Source organism: Antedon mediterranea, chromosome 9 (assembly GCF_964355755.1).
Source record: "Antedon mediterranea chromosome 9, ecAntMedi1.1, whole genome shotgun sequence".
Taxonomy (NCBI): Eukaryota; Metazoa; Echinodermata; class Crinoidea; order Comatulida; family Antedonidae; genus Antedon; species Antedon mediterranea.
This window is the reverse complement of record NC_092678.1, coordinates 1,300,048-1,319,567: the sequence shown is the minus strand read 5'-3', so window position 1 is coordinate 1,319,567 and position 19,520 is coordinate 1,300,048. Positions and strand designations below refer to the sequence as shown.

The 19,520-nt window shown below is 34.4% G+C and overlaps 1 protein-coding gene across 1 annotated transcript; it reads right to left on the bottom strand.

Moving 5' to 3' along the window:
- Positions 1 to 530: 530 nt before the first annotated feature.
- LOC140058933 (putative tetratricopeptide repeat protein 41) lies at positions 531 to 18,200 on the bottom strand. Its single transcript, XM_072104726.1, has 17 exons — positions 18,186 to 18,200; positions 17,234 to 17,838; positions 16,644 to 16,830; positions 16,226 to 16,400; positions 15,658 to 15,863; positions 15,120 to 15,277; positions 14,532 to 14,958; positions 14,159 to 14,404; positions 13,708 to 13,921; positions 12,070 to 12,238; positions 10,849 to 11,023; positions 9,601 to 9,752; positions 9,059 to 9,242; positions 7,391 to 7,541; positions 5,888 to 6,034; positions 5,062 to 5,168; positions 531 to 4,249 (listed from the first exon to the last, which is right to left on the bottom strand). Exons 2-17 carry the CDS (start codon positions 17,825 to 17,827, stop codon positions 3,216 to 3,218), a joined length of 4,326 nt encoding a protein of 1,441 aa, XP_071960827.1. The 5' UTR covers positions 17,828 to 17,838; positions 18,186 to 18,200; the 3' UTR covers positions 531 to 3,215.
- Positions 18,201 to 19,520: the final 1,320 nt, after the last annotated feature.

Below are 19,520 nucleotides of genomic sequence, written 5' to 3'. Positions count from 1 at the left end.
TTTTTTTTCATTTAATTTAGAATAACTTAAAAAAGGCAAAATCTGAAAAAATGTGTAAAATGTTCATGGTAAAAACAAAAAGCACAAAGACACTTGTGATTCTAATAAACAATGTCATCAATGTCAAACAATATCATCAATGTCAAACAATGTCAAACAATGTCAAACAATGTCATCAATGTCAAACAATGTCATCAATATCAAACAATGTCAAACAATGTCATCAATGTCAAACAATGTCATCAATGTCAAACAATGTCAAACAATGTCAAACAATGTCATCAATGTCAAACAATGTCATCAATGTCAACAATGTCATCAATGTCAAACAATGTCATCAATGTCATCAATGTCAAACAATGTCATACAATGTCATCAATGTCAAACAATGTCATCAATGTCAAACAATGTCATCAATGTCAAACAATGTCATACAATGTCATCAATGTCAAACAAGGTCATCAATGTCAAACAATGTCATCAATGTCAAACAATGTCATCATATTCAATATTTAAAATAATGTTATTTTGTTGGAATTGATTGAGCAAACGTAGTGCAGTAGTTTATGTAATAATTACTGTATGTTTAAATGAAACTGCATTTAATAATCACCACAACATCAATGGGATGCCGACATTAATAATGCTTACGAATGCAATTATATAATTACGAAATCAGTGATATATAAATAAAAATAAACCAACATTATTACAATGTTACTGATCACTACTGTATATCTAAGAACTATATTTATTATAGTTTTAGTATTTTGTTTAAAATATATTTAGTAATATAAAAATATATTTAGTTTGAACTAAAAATGGCACCACAACAACTACACACAACTACACAACTACTAAACAACGCTTCCTTTCAAGGTGATTTTGAAGTACTAAGTATTTAATATTTTATATTATATAACCCTAAATAAATTCCTGTCATTTGATTGGACGAATATTCATTATTTGTACTATTACACTCATAAACATTCATTATTTGTACCATTACACTCATAAACATTCATTATTTGTACCATTACACTCATAAACATTCATTATTTGTACCATTACACTCATAAACATTCATTATTTGTACTATTACACTCATAAACATTCATTATTTGTACTATTACACTCATAAACATTCATTATTTGTACCATTACACTCATAAACATTCATTATTTGTATATTATCTATAATATTACTACATTACTTTTATTATTCATATTGTTGTTTCAGTATCCATCAAGGATTATAAAGTTTGGTTCCCACTTGGACGCAACACAAATTAGTTGATTGACCAATAACAAGCGACAGTTCAAATGACTTACCGCGTCGTGATTGGTCAAATGACTTACTTAGGGCTTACGTCGTTGCGTCCTTGTGGGAATGTGCATAAACTAAAATCATTTAATTAAAACCTATGTGTTTAGTTTTATCCTGTATAGCTCAATGTTTGATGTGAGCTAAAAAGAAAATAAATATAAATTGGAAACAGTGTTTTTTTTTCAAAATATTAACTATGCTTCTGCTTTCAGTTGAAATATATTACATGGCAAAAAACATTTATTGAATATGACAACGTATATTAAAATGTAAATATGCATTTCTTATAAATAATAATACATACACGTCTGGTTGCCACAGGCGGTTAAGTTGATGACACTTTATCGATGCTAAATCAAGACAAATAATTGTATCGGTCTGAAGAATGTTATTTTAAACCGGAAATATTCTAAAATGTTTTAAAAATTTATATAATATGTAGTTTTTAGAATAGAACGTAGAATAGTCAAATTACATTCGTCGGACATGAGACTAGATATGATTTATATTTTTAAGACTCATTTATTGGTTTGTGCGAATGTCATTAAAAACGTGTACAATAATACGGATAAATACGGAAAATATCTATTGAAAAAAATATAAAAATATAAAACTCTCTATACCTGTAAATTATTATATGTATTTATATACAAATTATACCTATTTTGAAAATAGGACAAGATAGGAATAAATGTAATTTCTTTTCCTTAAGACCGAGTCTCGAATAACTATCCTACTTAATATGTTTCTATTTAAAAGAACTGTCTCTTTTATTTCACGGCAAAACAGCAAAAATTAAGGGCAATCAAAAAAGTTAATTGTACATAATGATAATATCAATTTTATATTTTAAAAATTACAACCCACCAAATAATTTTAATTTTGAAATCGTAAAAAAATTTAAGGCCGTGAAAAAAATGTTTTCGTATTGTTGTGGTTAGGCCTATATCTTCTGGGCTTAATTATAGAACTCAAATATTTAAATTTTCAATGCAAATTTGTAAGTATGCCTCTAGGTTACAATCCAAGCGTTTTTTAAGTTTAAAGATATTATGTTACTTAGCTGTGACATTTTATGTTACTGTTACGACGAGCTCTCGTATGGGAGCTTCAAAGTTCTGGAGAACGGAGCCGTGTAAACCTAAATAGTTTCTCTGCTTCTTCATTTGTTTTATCTTAGGATATGTAATGGATAATGTTTGTGTGTAAAGCTATTAGAAACATTGTAGTATCCGCTATATAAGACTACCATTAATATTATCATTATTATTATCAACTGTGACAATATTTAAATTACATTAGGCCTACTTTACTGTAATATTTACCTAAGTCACTTCTGTGAATATTTCAATTATTTTATGTCATATATCTGTGACAATGACATTCTTTTATGTCACTTTAGCTTTGAAAATTTAAATTATATTATGTCACTTAGCAATGTGACAATTCAAACTGATTGTTTATAAAGTTGATTTGATATTAGATTGAAAATAAACAAATAAATACATTTTTGAAAGTTGAAGACATTTTGAATTATTTTACTGAACATAAGGGACCATGTCAAATTATTTTACTGCAGTTACTGCAGAAACTACAAATTATGCAATTATTTAGCAGGCTTTTTCTGTGTAATCATATTGCACTGCCTCATAAACTCCTACAGTACATTATTCAAATATTACCTAAAATTATATTCTATTGCAGAAAACAAAATGAGTTAATGCAGTTACTGCAGTAGAATAATTTTGACATGATTCCTAAATTACTCTGTGATTCCTTTAAGAGGATTTCAGTTGATACAAAGCACCTATAATAGAAAGATTAGTACATTTTTTATTCCTAAGTAGAAAGGTTGTATCATTTATCTTCGTTATTCAAATGATGAAGCTTATTCTTGATATCCAGAAGGCAAATTAAATTCACCTTTATGTTGAGATTCATGGCTTGATTTATTTGAAATGCTAGCTAAATAACTATTTTTATTAGGCCTAGATTGTTGTCTCTTTGTTGGGTAATCAAGCGCATGTTTTGGATATCTGCCTGGAACATGATACCAAGACGAATTGTACTTGGGCTTGCGATATACATCCCTCGGGCAAGGTGGGTCGCCGAGTAAAGAATCAAGATTACTATGTGGGCCCTGAACAGACATGGCATTGCTAACATCAATGCTGAACTTACTTGAGATATTGCATTTTGACCAGTGGCTTACATGAGATACTTGGCTCATACTGCTAAAGGGGCGATCTTTAAGCTCTTTACTGACAAGATGTCTTGTTCGTTGGCCAATGGGAGCACTGCAAGATATTCGTTTTGCTAATATCTCCGGCGTTTCCCACAGTAACTCTTCATAATCTATTGCATCTTGGTGAAACTCGATCTTCTTGTTGTCATTTACCTGTTTACTTTTCGGCGTATTGGATCTTTGAATACCGGAATAGTTGGAAATGATACCTGGTGATTTTGTTCTAACTTTTTCTGTTTCTCCAGGTGATAGATTAAAATAATCTGTTGCAGGGAGTGCTTCAAGTTTAAAAGGTGATGGTGATTGAGGATAAGACCTTTCACTACCATATTTACTGTACCTCTCCTGTTCTTGCGAATTCCTGTTCACTGTCATTTTCTCCACGATCTTTTTCTCTTTCTCCCTCGACTGCCTTTCAAACTCCACAAGGTCTTTATCATGCCACGACATCCTGCTGAATGGCTGCCGTTTGGATCTTTTATCCGGTTGTTTGGAAGTGGCATCAGTGTAATTGCCTTGCTGGAGTTCTTTCTCAAGACTTTTTAGACTAGAGCGGATTGATTTAGTTGTCTTGTGGTTAGACCTGTGCGTTGTGGTGTGTATGTCTAAAGACCTCTGAAGCAGGCTGGCTGCTTCTTTTTTGTACTGGTATGTTCCTATTGATCTCAGTAGCTTTCCTAAAACATATAGACAGCTGAATTATGCTAGCGTACATTTTGCTATTAAAAGGATTTTTCTTTCATTTTTATTGTTTTTACTTATAACTTTTTAGTTATTTGTATTTCAAGACCTAAGTGGAAATAATAATTTATTTTAAAACTTGTTTGCCATTGCCTGCTTTTTTAATGTTTTTGTAATATTTTTTATCAATTACTAAATAACCGACTAAAACATTAAACCACACATTTTTCAATAAATTTAAGAGTATAAAGTATTAGACTGTTAACTCCGATGAAATCAAAGCTCAAAAAGCGAGCGACCGTGCCAACGCTACTGCCTCATATGGCTGAAGTACATCAGCCAATCAGTAATGCCAGTTTAAAATAGCGCCCCTACTCGGGCATGCAAGACTATGCCCGCGTTGCTCAGCATGTATGAGCGTATCACCACAAGTATTCTAAAATGATTTTCGTATATACAATATTGTAACAATTTTTCCACAAAATTATTAATTCAAATAGAGTTTCCATTAAAACAAACTCTACTGCCTAAAAAGATATATTTTTTAAATTTATGTGGCTTCATAAAATATACAAAAATTATTATTTTATATACTAATTAATTTTTTAACAGAAAGGACGGCCATGATAGAGAGGTCACGGATAACCTACTGCCAATGCTTCGCTGTTGGCTATTAGGCCTAGTTTCTAGTGTTGATATAAAACAACTTGTTGATAGATAATAGCAAAACTCAAGAAAATGGCCAATTCTTGAACTAATACAAATCCAATGCCTAGTATAGAGTACTGTATAATAAAATAAAACTTACCTAGTTCCAGAAGTGTTGTTGCCACTAGTAGGTGATCCGGCATCAAATGTGTTTCACGGATGGATAGTGATCTTCTGTAATATTCTTCAGCTTGTACCTTGTCAAAACTACAATAGAGATAGTAATTTATAATTTTATAATTAATAACTGGTTGTGGACCTATAACTAACTGCTTAGCAAGCATTTGATCATATCTACATATATAGAAGACACTGAAGTCCAACTCCAATAGTGCTATACGACACAATCCGGGTATGTGTGAGCAAGTTGTCAACGCAAAGTGTTGTCAGTACTGCATCAGGAGACGGGAGAATACCAAATGGTAATATTATAAGGCATATTAGCCATTGATGGCATTTGCAGCAATAAAGAAATTGAATTGAATTGAAATACAGAAAATAGTCTCTATGCGCTTAAACCATGACAACATGCACACAGTCAATGAAAGTTGGTTTCAGATCCTCAGAGCAGAAACATAAAAGAAACAATCTCTAAATGTTTTAAGACGGCCAATGAAGGGTAGTTGGAAGTTGCATCATATGATGCTGTCTGAGTTCAGATTAGAAGCGGTTGACAGTGGAAAGCAAAGCCACCTCAAAAGCTCCGTATACACCATCAAACTAGTTTGACAAAATAGTGTGATGTACCCAAATATGGTAGTGATATGCACAAATATGGTAGTGATATGCACAAATATGGTAGTGATATGCACAAATATGGTAGTGATATGACATCATCATGTTCATAATATAGCCACATCACATGTTTTTGTCACAGAAAATTTGATAGTGTAGACAGAGCTTTAAACAGTAATTTAAATACTTACTTCTTGTAATGATCCTTGCATAAGACATACGCTAAGTCATGCAAGACTTCAGCAACGACTGGGTGTGATTGGCCAAACCATTTCTCTCTCATTTTAAGTGCATCTCTGAAGGATCTTTCTGAAGATTGATATTTTCGCTGTTTGGCTCTGAAAGAAAGAAAAGAAGACTAGTGTTAATTCTGAAGAACCCCTCCTTTTGGGACACTCCTATTCATCTTAAACAAATGACGGAAAATACATCTTTAAACAGTAGGACACTTCTAACACCTTTACGCTTTGTTGGGTTCGTTTTTACTTTATTCTTCACCCACTAATTAGCAACATCTTCAATAGATATACGAGTACCTCATTTCTTCTGTAAGTATAAAGTAAATTGCTTTGATATTATGCTCTGCTTTATCAGGTGTGGTAAGGACATGTGTGTAAGATTTAAAGCAAGGCAATCTAACAACAGGACACTGAACTTGTCTTGCCAAGATAGGAACTTGTAACAGTCCTTTGATATTATGCTCTGCTTTATCAGGTGTTGGTAAGGACATGTGTGTAAGATTTAAAGCAAGGCAATCTAACAACAGGACACTGAACTTGTCTTGCCAAGATAGGAACTTGTAACAGTCCTTTGATATTATGTTCTGCTTTATCAGGTGTGGTAAGGACATGTGTGTAAGATTTAAAGCAAGGCAATCTAACAACAGGACACTGAACTTGTCTTGCCAAGATAGGAACTTGTAACAGTCCTTTGATATTATGCTCTGCTTTATCAGGTGTTGGTAAGGACATGTGTGTAAGATTTAAAGCAAGGCAATCTAACAACAGGACACTGAACTTGTCTTGCCAAGATAGGAACTTGTAACAGTCCTTTGATATTATGTTCTGCTTTATCAGGTGTGGTAAGGACATGTGTGTAAGATTTAAAGCAAGGCAATCTAACAACAGGACACTGAACTTGTCTTGCCAAGATAGGAACTTGTAACAGTCCTTTGATATTATGCTCTGCTTTATCAGGTGTTGGTAAGGACATGTGTGTAAGATTTAAAGCAAGGCAATCTAACAACAGGACACTGAACTTGTCTTGCCAAGATAGGAACTTGTAACAGTCCTTTGATATTATGTTCTGCTTTATCAGGTGTGGTAAGGACATTTGTGTAAGATTTAAAGCAAGGCAATCTAACAACAGGACACTGAACTTGTCTTGCCAAGATAGGAACTTGTAACAGTCCTTTGATCTTATGTCTGGCTGCAACAAATACCAACAATACTGTATTATGTTACATATTTTCCGCAGCCAAACATTTGAGAAAGTCAATTGGCCACCAATCGAAAAGTTTAGGGGCGTAAAACTGATTATGTCGCAGCCACAGATAAACCCTTTGATCTCCAGAGCTCAGCATCCTGTTATTAGATTGCCTTGGTTAAAGTACACACAAACTTTCTTGATGAATACATAAAGAACCGGAATAATGCTATACCTCTATAACAGCGATAAAATGCAATGACACTTACTTTAATACTCCCAGATTAAAATAGGCTGTTGCTAGGCCAACTGTACTTTTCGCATTTTTCATGGCATCTACAGCGCCCTTAAGTAGTTCCTCGGCTCCAATGACATCATCATTAAGCATTCGTTTACGTCCCAAGTGGGTCATCAGTTGACCTATGTGTTTAAATAAAATGTAATAATTAAGTGGCTTTTAGAAAGGATGATTTTTTAGTACTGTGCAGTGAACCGTGGAATCTCTTAGGCCTTAATCAGTGATTTTCATATTTTTTTGGCTAACATTTATTTATATTTAATGTTTCTATATATAATAATCCATACAATGGTTATTACAAAATATGCCAGTAATTGTTATAGATAGTAATTTTTTTCTGTTTACAGTAACACTTGTCAAAAAACTACTATAAATAGAAATTACCTCATTTATATTACAGGTAATATTTAATAAAGGAATATAATAAATATAACATAAGCGTTTTGTTGAAACATATTCTATCAAGCTCTGTCTATAAAATAGTTTTGACAAAAAAAGTGTGATGTGCCCAAATATGGTAGTAATATGCCCAAATATGGTAGAGATATGACATCATTGTGTCGGGCACGTCATCACATTTGTTTGTCACATTATATTTAACAATGTAGACAGAGCTTTATAGTAGTTCCTTCTTAACAAAAGTTACTACAGTATAAAAAGAATATATTATTATTAAATAGAGTAATTGTTTTGTAGTAATATTTTCTATTTATAGTAACACTCATAAAAACATCAAATTAAAATTAATTTCTGTTTTAATTATTATTTTCTATTAATAGTAACCTTCGTAAGTAGGAAAATGCTCACAGCGAAAGAAGATGAGAAAAATGAAATCAAAAATGATAAAGATCGGAAAAGGGAAATAGCTACTTTGATACAAACAGCTAGAGGCTATTCACAACTACATTACCACAATGGGAAAAATGATAATGTTAACGCGTGGGCGGACAATGCCAACGTGCTTAAAAACCACAATGAACACATATCAATCTAAATTATACCAAATCTGGCTGCGGTTTAATAATATGCTTAAAATGTTGAAAGAGCATTAGCTGAAGATCTTGGTTCAATGACAATGTTTTTTATATGTTTTTAATGTTGTATAGCATTTATTTCAAGTATTATTTTATTGATTTTTGATTTGTTAATTTTAGGATGCTTGCTACGAAAATCATTTTAAATATTATCTTTTTAAATTATAAATGGTTTTAGTTGGTGTTTGTATACTTTTTGTATGCATAAAGAAACATTAAGAAATAATACAAAAAACACATAATTTTTCATATTTTCAAAAAAAGACTATCTCTATAAAATTGGCACTGTAAGCACATCAAATTATTATAATTATTATAAAAAGTAATTTTTAATTTTGTGAGCAATTTTTATCAGAGAATGTTGTTGTTTTTTGTGTTGTTTTAGTGCTTATCTGTGTTGGTGCAATTTTTTTGCGTAATATTTACTGTTTATTTATATATGATATGCCAGTTTTCAAAACAAATTTCTGTTAATTTTTAAATGGACAATGAGATGAGATACTATGACTATTGTGGGTATGTAGATTTCAAAGTTTAATTTGAATAAAAATTAAATATGCGCTTATTCCTGAATTCTGAATGTTAAAGAATTTCTACAAGCATACCTTTGCATTGTTCCATTTGACATCTTTTGAGGTCATTTTCATCAGGTATTTCACCGATGATCCCCAGTGCTGTTTGGTAGAACTGCGCGGCCTCTGAACTATTCGACTGTGTCTCGTTCCAATCACCTAAGCTTTCGTTCACACTCACAAGAAGGAATTGTTCTTCCGAGGAAAGTGGATAACTCTAGAGAAATAAAAGATTTGACTCTATACTGTACATTAATATTCACATTCACAACTATTACAGCATAATTATTTTTTTTTTACAGTATATGTAACATCCCTAAATTTTGACCACGTACTGACCACTGACCACTATCCAATTTTAGTCACTGACCATGAACACATTAATCGTTTTATATATTATGCATGTGCCTCACAATTTATGTCAGCTTAATGAGATATCCTACTATTTTTAATTTAAATTACTGTAATTATAATAAAAATGGATATACTGAGTGTAAACACAATTATTGATAAACTTCCTCACAACACTATTCAGTTTAAAGCATGTTGACTACCACACATTTATTTGTCTTTACCTTAACTAACTGTTCATGAGCGATTGTGAAGAGTTGGTGTGAAACTTCAACGTTGCCCAATTCCACTAAAAACTTCCCAGCATCCAATGCAAGCCTCGCAATGTAAGTCTCATGACGAGGTACATTATCAACCTCACTTTCACCAAATGATTCTAGAAAACAAAAGCATAAAGTTGTGCTTCTAATTTGAAAAAGAAAAACTTGATAAAATGATGTAAGGTCATTTATCAAATTTAAAAATTGAGTGTGACATTAGTAATGCTATATAACTTTATAACCTTATCACGATCAAAACATAAATATTAAAATCAAGCTTTAATAATCAGGTGCAGTGGCGTAACGGCTATGAGCTTAAGGAGCCTCAGAGCTTAAAGAGTCTCAGAGCTTAAGGAGCCTCAGAGCTTAAAGAGTCTCAGAGTATGAGCAGTCTTTGCCCTGTGCGTTACACCAGTGATTGGGTGCACTGTATTAAAATAAGATGTCATACAGTAGTAGCCATTTATGTGACAAAAAAATGTGATGTGCCCATATATGGACATGATGATGTCATATCAATACCATATTTGAGCATATAACTACCATATTTGGGCACATTACACTATTTTTGTCAAACAAGTTTGATAGTGTAGACAGAGCTTTAGTCTATACTTTGCAGTCATGTGTACTGATTCGCAAAATTAGTATGACTTATTCATAAAACAATGAATATAATTCTCGTCTATAACTTTAATTTTATGCTTGGAAAGTCAGGAGTTGTTATATTCAGGACATTAATATATTTTATATTCACTAAGATCTCCAGTGTTTTATCAATTTTTATAAATAAGTTAATGAAAAATACTTTGAAGAAATCCTAAAAACCAATATCATAGTAATAAAAGATATGAATGTTGCTGGTACAAAGGGTATTGTATTTGAAAAATGCAGCATTTAGCCATTAAATAGTTAGTCATTGAATAGTTAGCCATTGAATAGTTAGTTATTGAATAGTTAGCCATTGAATAGTTAGTTATTGAATAGTTAGCCATTGAATAGTTAGTCATTGAATAGTTAGCCATTGAATAGTTAGTTATTGAATAGTTAGCCATTGAATAGTTAGTTATTGAATAGTTAGCCATTGAATAGTTAGTTATTGAATAGTTAGCCATGGAATAGTTAGTCATTGAATAGTTCAATAACAAAATTATTTACTTTTTATTGCTTCTTTTGTACTAAAACATTTTTTTAATGGTATGAAAGTGTATATACCTTCAGAGTGTGAAGAGCTATTGGTAACATCTTCTTGTGCTTCATTGATGGTTTCTGGTTCCATTCCATCCTTGTCATCTCCATCATCTGGTTCTCCTTCTTTGTCTTCTTCATCCAAGTTTAACTCCGTAAATTTCAATTGCACTTCTTCATAATCTTTGGTTGGACATACATTCTGAAGAAATGTTACAAATTGAAAAACAAATTATACACATAACATATTGATAATAATTTATAAACTTTATAAACCAATAAAATGTGCATTAATCTGAGACAATATCACCACTAAAGACCAATCTGAGACAATATCACCACTAAAGACCAATCTCAGACAATATCACCACTAAAGACCAATCTGAGACAATATCACCACTAAAGACCAATCTCAGACAATATCACCACTAAAGACCAATTTACACTGACAAGCAGTAACAGTAATACAAATATAAAATCTATGTTATTCCTTATGACCATTTACACACAACGTGCAGTGGACGGGTGGTTTCTGCTCAGGATAGAATCTATGTTATTCCTTAAGACCATTTACAAACAACGTGCAGTGGACGCGGGCTTTCACTCAGGATAGACACAGATTCTTGTGGGGAGAAGCTACAAGGTTTACACACAACGTGCAGTGGACGGGGTCTTTCACTCAGGATAGATACAGATTCTTGTGGGGAGAAGCTACATGGTTTACACACAACGTGCAGTGGACGGGGTCTTTCACTCAGGATAGATACAGATTCTTGTGGGGAGAAGCTACATGGTTTACACACAACGTGCAGTGGACGGGGGCTTTCACTCAGGAGAGACACAGATTCTTGTGGGGAGAAGCTACATGGTTTACACACAACGTGCAGTGGACGGGCGCTTTCACTAAGGATAGACAGAGATTCTTGTGGGGGAGAAGCTACATGGTTTACACACAACTTGCAGTGGACAGGGGCTTTCAATCAGGATAGACACAGATTCTTGTGGGGAGAAGCTACATGGTTTACACACAACGTGCAGTGGACGGGCGCTTTCACTCAGGATAGACAGAGATTCTTGTGGGGAGAAGCTACACGTTTTCCGCTTACCAATACTGCTTGTCTGTGTAAATCGGCATTTATGCAAAAAAAAAACCTGTGATATGACAGCACAGAATATAAAGCAATGGCTAATACATAAGAAGCTACTGTACGTGCAACAGAATATGGGTGGGAACCTGAGGGAGTGTACCTTTTCTAAGTATGTATGTTTTTGCATTGCAATGAGCACCATATCCTTGTATATTTGAGCAGGGTCATAAGGTTCATGATGGTTAAGCAACACCTTCCAATATTCCATTAACTCAATCTTCAAAGCTGTCTGGTGGTTGCCGTCTTCACCATACATTGACAAGAACATGCTGTAAAAAAACAAAATTGCATGATTTTCAAACTATTGTATTTATCCTTAAGCTCTTTCTACACTATCAAACTTTATGTTGCAAAAAAAGCAACTGGCTCTCTATGAAGATAAACATCACACATTAGTATCTTCAAAGCATACTGTAGTAACCCACATACTTCAATCTTCAAAGCATAGTAACCCACATACTTCAATCTTCAAAGCATAGTAACCCACATACTTCAATCTTCAAAGCATAGTAACCCACATACTTCAATCTTCAAAGCATAGTAACCCACATACTTCAATCTTCAAAGCATAGTAACCCACATACTTCAATCTTCAAAGCATAGTAACCCACATACTTCAATCTTCAAAGCATAGTAACCCACATATTTCAATCTTCAAAGCATAGTAACCCACATACTTCAATCTTCAAAGCATAGTAACCCACATACTTCAATCTTTAAAGCATAGTAACCCACATACTTCAATCTTCAAAGCATAGTAACCCACATACTTCAATCTTCAAAGCATAGTAACCCACATACTTCAATCTTCAAAGCATAGTAACCCACATACTTCAATCTTCAAAGCATAGTAACCCACATACTTCAATCTTTAAAGCATAGTAACCCACATACTTCAATCTTCAAAGCATAGTAACCCACATATTTCAATCTTCAAAGCATAGTAACCCACATACTTCAATCTTCAAAGCATAGTAACCCACATACTTCAATCTTCAAAGCATAGTAACCCACATACTTCAATCTTTAAAGCATAGTAACCCACATACTTCAATCTTCAAAGCATAGTAACCCACATACTTCAATCTTCAAAGCATAGTAACCCACATACTTCAATCTTCAAAGCATAGTAACCCACATACTTCAATCTTTAAAGCATAGTAACCCACATACTTCAATCTTCAAAGCATAGTAACCCACATACTTCAATCTTCAAAGCATAGTAACCCACATACTTCAATCTTCAAAGCATAGTAACCCACATACTTCAATCTTCAAAGCATAGTAACCCACATACTTCAATCTTTAAAGCATAGTAACCCACATACTTCAATCTTCAAAGCATAGTAACCCACATATTTCAATCTTCAAAGCATAGTAACCCACATACTTCAATCTTCAAAGCATAGTAACCCACATACTTCAATCTTCAAAGCATAGTAACCCACATACTTCAATCTTTAAAGCATAGTAACCCACATACTTCAATCTTCAAAGCATAGTAACCCACATATTTCAATCTTTAAAGCATAGTAACCCACATATTTCAATCTTTAAAGCATAGTAACCCACATACTTCAATCTTCAAAGCATAGTAACCCACATTCTTCAATCATGGCAAAATTAATTTATGTACAAGGTTGTTTTAGAAGGAAGCTAATTAAACCCCACAACCTCTATTCTTAACTCTTGTAAAATCTTTTGACCAAATCAACATTTAAAATAAATTTTTACTAACTCTGGCTGTGAAAGAACATTCGAAAGTGACTCCGTGTCCCCAATTTTATCCAATTGCCAAGGTAACTCAAATGTTCGTCTGATGCAGTGAGGTTGTTCCCAGAAATATTTTGCAATGATGTCACTATAGAACTGCTTTTGACGATGAAGAACAGACTGCATGAGGACAGAGGACGAGCCAATCAGATTGTCTGATGCACCAGTTCCAAAAACACCTATAATTTAAATAATAATATACACATTAACATGTTCTGCTGGTTTAGTCACATGTAGCTGTGTCCATCAATCACACTAGAGAAGAGTATGATTAAATTTAAAGGGTAAGTGTTCCCTTAGCTTAATAACTATGTATGATGCTACTGGAGTCTACTCTTTCATAAGCTATTAACATTGCGATCTGGTGATATGTAGTTGAAAAGATTTGACGCTGTGATACCTAACATTTAACTTACCTAATAAAGCGTGTTCCACCGCCTCTCGTAGGTGGTTGTGGAAGAACGCAATAATCCCGTCAGGTGTTTCAAACAAACAGTGTTGAGTAGCTAGACGAAATCTGGCAAAATCAAAACGAGTCACCTCTGTCTGACCAGAGTAGCCTAACAGTTTCAAACAGCTGAGCAGCTCAGGTTCCGACATGCCTTGCCTGGATGTTGCAAGGAGGCAGAGTAAGTCTGCTACCCAGCCTGACAAACTTGATTCTAGGAGTGAAAAAAAAGAACTTAATTCCCAACAAAATGTGTAATTGATGTGAAAAATAAAGGGCTTAATTGATATGTTTTAAATTAGTGTTTAGTGTATTTTCACATTCTTATTTAGAAAACCTACCTGTGTTAGAGCCTGATGAATTGGATGATCTAAACCCATCTCGTTGCCAGCCATATGTCTTACACCAGTTATCAATAATACACCGCCATAATTCACGAAACGTTGTACATTCACAATACTGTGCTAGCATATTGTCTAGTTCACACGAGTCAGATATGCTCAATTCGTTGGCAATAATTGTGAGAAACAGTGGACGGTCATTCAATGGACACCTGAGAGCCTGGTCAATATGTTGGGTCATTATACTTTTAAAATGGGATTTCATAATAGCTGTTTTTGAAGTGGAATCGGACAGTATCGGAAGGCAATAAACCATGCAGTCTGGACGTGAAACGAGTGACTTGTACGATAAGTCTGATTTGACGGTTGAGACAATGATCTTGCAATGTTGTGGAATTGGATTTGGCAGCCACGTCATCTCTTTCACCTATGAAAACATTTATAACCTGAATTTAATACCACATATATGAAATCATAATAATCAAACGTTTGAGATTGGCTACAGAAACTGGATTGGTAGTCTGTTAAGAAGTCATGTCAAAATTTTACTTCTTAGTGGTAAGCTTTCAGACATTATTATAATCATACCTGCTGAGCGTTTGCCGAGTAGCTTCCACTCAGTTCATCCAGACCGTCTATTACCAAGATGCAAGGTCCCATCAGGAGAGCTGCTGAGAAGGCCTCGCTTAAGCTGTTGAAATCCATATCATTTCTATCTTGTCTATGTAACTCCTCACTTTCATCGTCTATAAAAAAAAAGGTCTTTTACCCACTACATGAGCTTTGGTGGTGTCTTCCTACACCTCCTGAGTCTAGACCTAGCTAGGCCGCCTAGCTAGGCCGCCTAGCCTACCGTAGTTCAATCAGTCAGAATAAATTTGGTTTATATAGCGCATTATGCAAAGCCTCAATTTTTATATTTTTTTACCAGCAGTATTACAAAAGACAGTATTAACAGCTCTGGGAATGTTCATTATTCATGGTTGATGGTGGAACAGAATTTCTAATATTAAGAAAGACATTAGGAATTTAAACAGTAAGACCAGAGCCAGAGTTTTTGCTTCTTTCTCTTAGATGCAAAAAATAACTTAACATGAAGAAAAAAGTCTGATTTTTTATTACATACTTGAATAATTTTCCCTGAGTTCAAAGGTCACACGCCGCATGAATGTCGTGATATCAAGACTTTGAGCACTGCTTCCAACAAAGTGGGACAAGAGCATCATGCCAGAATGAACCTGTTTGAACTGCTTGATCCAATTGGCAAGCAATGCTGTTTTGCCAGATCCTCTCTTGCCAACAATAACCATTACAGAAGGTGAATCTTCAGACCTAAAAAATATAAATAAAATAGTTTTAATTTAGAGTCTAAATATCTGTCTACACTATCTAACTAGTTTGACAAAAGAGGTGTGATGTGGCCAAATATGGTAGTGATATGACATTATCGTGTTCATATGGGTACATCACAAGTGTAGACAAAACTTCAGAAGAGAATCACAATATGCACACTTTATGTTCCATGAAAGGGCTTGAAAAACTTTGATGAACCTTTATGGAAAATAATTCTTCGTAATGTACTAGTATTTTTTTGAAGGCACAAATAAAATACAATACAGAGAATAAATTTGTGTACAAATATCAACTAAATTATAGAGATGAAACCATGATCCAACAGCAGCTTCTAAACTCACTTTTCTTTGACAGATTCTACATCATCTGGTGAGTCGTACTGGTCTTCTTGAGTATCCACAGCATTACTGTTTAACTTCTCAAACAGGTCAAGGGTCTTGGTACTTGTGACATACTGATGTGTTCTTGTGGCAGCTAATGCTTGATGCGCGCACCAATCGTCAAAATATTCCTTTCCTGCATAAAAGACAGAACAATTAAACAATTGTGTTTAAATGTTTCAGAAATTGGTGATGGCAGAGACCTATATTTCAATTCTAAGGCCTGGTTCACACAAGCAGTCTGTAAATCCAGATTGAGATCTACAATAGTGTAGTCTGCATGGGAACAACCCAGGGCGTTCTTATCCTAGATAATGCCACCTGGTAGTGTTAGCATGTGTGTGTTGATTAGGAAAATGTGAACACTAATTACAATTACCATATTCGTTTAGAAGCAATGTAATTGGTGGATAGCATTCATTTATTATTTCTTTCCAGTCTTTCAGAATCAGATCTCCTAACTGCTCTGGTGAGCGGAAGAATTCAACTTGTAATCCTTTGTTGGTGATACGCTTCTTAAGATCAGCCATCTTCAGCTCTGCATATTCACTCTCACTTCTAAACAACTATTAAATATTAAAATAAAAAATCAGTATTAGTGTATGAGGCGTGCGGTTACTGGTGAGAACAGGGGTCAATTACTGATAAGAACAACTGCCAGTCCTGGTTAAAAAAATACTCCCACATACTGTAATACCGAGGCTTAGTATGATGGGCTCCAAACAGCGCATTCCCCTTGTTGCACCATTGACCATACCGATGATGAATGCTCAGCTACTGTACAATGTCAATAGCCTCTTCATCAAACATTGGCTATAGACACAGTTACTGTACAATGTCAATAGCCTCTGCATCAAACATTGGCTATAGACACGGTTACTGTACCTATAAAAAATGTTTAATTACACACGCGTGAAATGACCCCTTTGGAAAATATAGAATATTATTTGAGGTAGAAAATGAAAGTACCTTTAACTTTTCTTCTCTCCATTCTTCTGTGAGGTCTGAAAATAAATCTTCAAGTCCGTCCATTTCCCGAAAGTAGAATCGTACATGTGGGCTGGCATTAAGAAACGCTGCTTGGATGACCTCAAGCTCCGTGATGCTGCTGTTCTGCAATGATTCCTGCACGACCCAACTAAACCCATTCTTAGCCGCATTCATAAAATTCTTATCAAGCCAATTAGCATCATTTTCTAACTCTTTGGAGGATTTTGGCAGAGGGGGTTCCTCCAGGGATCGGTGAGACCCATATCGCTCCCCCAAAAGACAGATATAAAATGGTACACATTGGTTGACATAGTCTAAACAAAGCTTGACAACATGGCCGCTGTTAAGCTGTTCCTCTGTGATGGCCCATCGCAAGTCTATCGGCGAAAAGGATGTTCCATGCTGGCGGCTTTTTGCATCGAGCTGTTGGAATACATTTTTAACAAGGTGATCTCTTTCAATCTGGAAGTCTGTGAATGTAGAACTTATGAACGGTCTAATGGGTTGACGCACACTAAAGTTACGTTTTAAAGAACGCAGTGTCAGTTTATTTTGGAAGTCATCAAATTCCATTCTAAATATTTCTGAAATGAAAAGAGGATAAAATGTTACAATGTTAAATTTAGTATAGGCCTAGGCCTACCTAGGCCTAGATAGAAAGGCCGGCCTGACACTGACAGGAACTAGATGGCATTAGGCCTAGCCCTAGACCCTAGTAGGCCTCTAGCTAGGCCTGGGCTACCTACCTACCCTCTGATATGGTGGGTCTAGCTTAGCTAAACACTAGGCGGCCTACCCTCTAGGCCTAGATTTACTCAGAAAGATGTAAGATTACATGCAGTGTATAATAATAAGCAGGACCTAGGCTTTCTACACATTCTAGAATAAATGTTACATATTATAAAAGTCATTAACTACAAAAGCCATTTACCATCCTAATCGTCTGCCTTCTTTGCGATCAACCAATCATATGAAGGGAGCCCTCAAAATTAGAGATCGTTTACAGTATCTAAGCAACGAACTTAATCGGTAATTAGACCAGGGAGTTGTAAAATAAGTTTACAACTCCCTGATTAGACTACTGTTTTTTCTCTATAATTCACAATAGCCTTCTATTGTGTTATAAAGAAACATTCTCGACATCTAGCTGAGAGGGTATCACAGGCGCAGAACAAACATTTTTCAATTACGTGCTCTCTTCAAGAATTAGTTAACCATAACATATTATAAAAATAATAACACATTAATATTAGACATACCATATATTTAACATGTTATTACTTTAGGAACATTCTAGATCTTGGCAAGCAAGCAAGAATGATCTGATAGGCCTATTTGTATTGCTGCTACTACGTCTCTTCCATCAGATCATCATCTCAAACCAAATAAGGCAAAATTATCAAGAACAAATATAGCCTAGTAACCATGTGAATGCCAATCTTTTTGACAAACATTCATTAACTCTGTGTACCCTATGTCAAGTGCTCTTCAAACCCTTTTAGAAAATCTATTAAATTTACTAAAACAACGCTGTGTTTGATCAATTAAAAGATAAAAGATATCGTAGATATTATTAAGACAGATAGGAATTAATTAGTGTTTTGACGTTGATAGGTCTTATTGATACGCGCGATAATTGTGTTAATAGCCGTTCGTTAGGCAAAACATACCAAACAAGCTGGTGATCTTTACTAGTACAGTACCTGAATAACTATTTAAGGATACGGGTGAGAGTGGATATAGGCCTACAAAGCGTTTAACTGATCTGAAATAAGCATACGAAGGAAATCGCACTTACTCCATTGGAATATATCTCTAGATTCCTGACGTCAATGGTTCATTTACTACGTCAAACGTGATCTCTGCCAATGAAATGGAATTAATGGATGAATATTGTAACCTACATTAAAATTGTTGTACACATAGGAAATCAAAGATAACTTGCATTATCCGTAGCTTGTGCACACACGTACTTGTTCTATTCCTGTTTCATATTCCTCTGACCATCATTTGTAAAGCAAAAAAACTCTCTGACATCATGACAATGACAAATAGAAGTAATGGCATCCAACAAAACTATATCTCCTACGCCGAGGTTGACCTGTGGTATGTGGCAGTGTGGATAATTCTGTCAATTTGCATAAACATTGGCAACTCTCTTGTGATTTTTGTATCCATGAAGAAGAAGGAGTGTCGTCACACGACAAAGCATATTCAACGAAGTCTGAACATTGTTGATCTTCTGACAGGCATCATTGGCTGCATC

What these genes read in the sequence shown, in the direction of transcription:
- LOC140058933 (XM_072104726.1), bottom strand. Translation starts at nt 17,827, where the DNA reads ATGGAATTTGATGACTTCCAAAATAAACTGACACTGCGTTCTTTAAAA. An exon ending in TTCATCAGGCTCTAACACAG is followed by an intron (nt 14,405 to 14,531) that starts GTAGGTTTTCTA and finishes TTTCACTCCTAG; the next exon opens with AATCAAGTTTGTCAGGCTGG. An exon ending in TTTAATCTGGGAGTATTAAA is followed by an intron (nt 6,035 to 7,390) that starts GTAAGTGTCATT and finishes TCTTTCTTTCAG; the next exon opens with AGCCAAACAGCGAAAATATC.